This window comes from Castor canadensis, chromosome 2 (genome assembly GCF_047511655.1).
Source record: "Castor canadensis chromosome 2, mCasCan1.hap1v2, whole genome shotgun sequence".
NCBI lineage: Eukaryota > Metazoa > Chordata > Mammalia > Rodentia > Castoridae > Castor > Castor canadensis.
The window spans coordinates 6,896-8,117 of record NC_133387.1 but is presented as its reverse complement, the minus strand read 5'-3'; the positions used below and the strand labels follow the sequence as shown (position 1 = coordinate 8,117).

General features: G+C 46.2%; 1 protein-coding gene across 1 annotated transcript; it reads right to left on the bottom strand.

Annotated features, from left to right (window-relative positions):
- Nucleotides 1-308: 308 nt before the first annotated feature.
- Nucleotides 309-790, bottom strand: LOC141416888 (tubulin beta chain-like; the record flags this gene model as incomplete). The annotated part of the gene is made up of 1 exon (XM_074054714.1): nt 309-790. A coding segment is annotated over one exon (482 nt), but the record flags the coding sequence as incomplete, so codon positions are not given.
- Between the last annotated feature and the right edge of the window lie 432 nt (nt 791-1,222).

Below are 1,222 nucleotides of genomic sequence, written 5' to 3'. Positions count from 1 at the left end.
GAACACTCTAAAATGTGTTAATGTGTTAAATTAATGTATTAATTTCAATGTCTATGGACATAAAACACAAAGAAATTGTGTTGGAATTTTGTTGCTATGTAGAAACCTGAGAAAAGAAACAAAAAGGAAGAAAGATTTATTTTTTGATCATGGTCTCAGAGATTTCACTCATTTGTCAGTTGGATCTGTGACTAGGCAGAAAAAGAGATGGGAAGAGTGTGAAATAAGAAAAACCAATCAGTCAGGATGGTCAAGAAGCACAGAGAATACAATTAGGATGAGGATTACAGGTAGGGCTACAGTAAGGATTACAAAGTTAGGGTAAGGGTCAGCTGGCCGGGGAAGCGCAGGCAGGTGGTGACCCCGCTCATGGTGACCGACACCAGGTGGTTGAGGTCGCCATAGGTGGGCGTGGTTAGCTTCAGGGTGCGGAAGCAGATGTCGTACAGGGCTTCGTTGTCGAAGCAGAAGGTCTCATCCGTGTTTTCCACCAGCTGGTGGATGGAGAGGGTGGCGTTGTAGGGCTCCACCACAGTGTCCGAGACCTTGGGCGAGGGCATGACGCTGAAGGTGTTCATGATGCGGTATGGATACTCCTCATGCACCTTGTTTATGAGCAGGGTGCCCATGCCGGACCCGGTGCCACCCCCCAGCGAGTGGGTGAGATGGAAACCCTGGACACAGTCACAGCTTTCGGTCTCATTCCTCACCACGTCCATGATGGAGTCCATCAGCTCAGCCCCCTCTGTGTAGTGGCCCTTTGCCCAGTTGTTTCCCGCGCCACTCTGGCCTGCCAGAAGGAAATAGAATGTTACACACAGACTCTTAAGGAATTCCTGCTTGTGTCATTTGGACCGTGGGTAACATAGGACTCTTGTTTTTAGATACATTGAAAATATTGTCTTTCTATAAAGTGTATGGGTGACCCTCAACCCCCCTGGGAATTGTAGATTAAGAAAAGATACATTGTAACCAAACAAAAGTACCTCTCAAGAGGACATTCTGTAAATACTGTCATTAGGTGCAATTGAACAGGCAAGAGGAAGCACATTGTCATCAGAAAGGACAAGCTCCCAGCACTTGTGTCAACCTGGTCACAATCTGCGCTTTGATTTTGAAGTGGCTACAAGTTGCTATTGGTCCTTTGAAATTACCTATAGCCTGTGAATACCTTTATAGCTTTCTTCCTCTCTATTCCTTCCTTCATAGGCTGCTCTGTCTA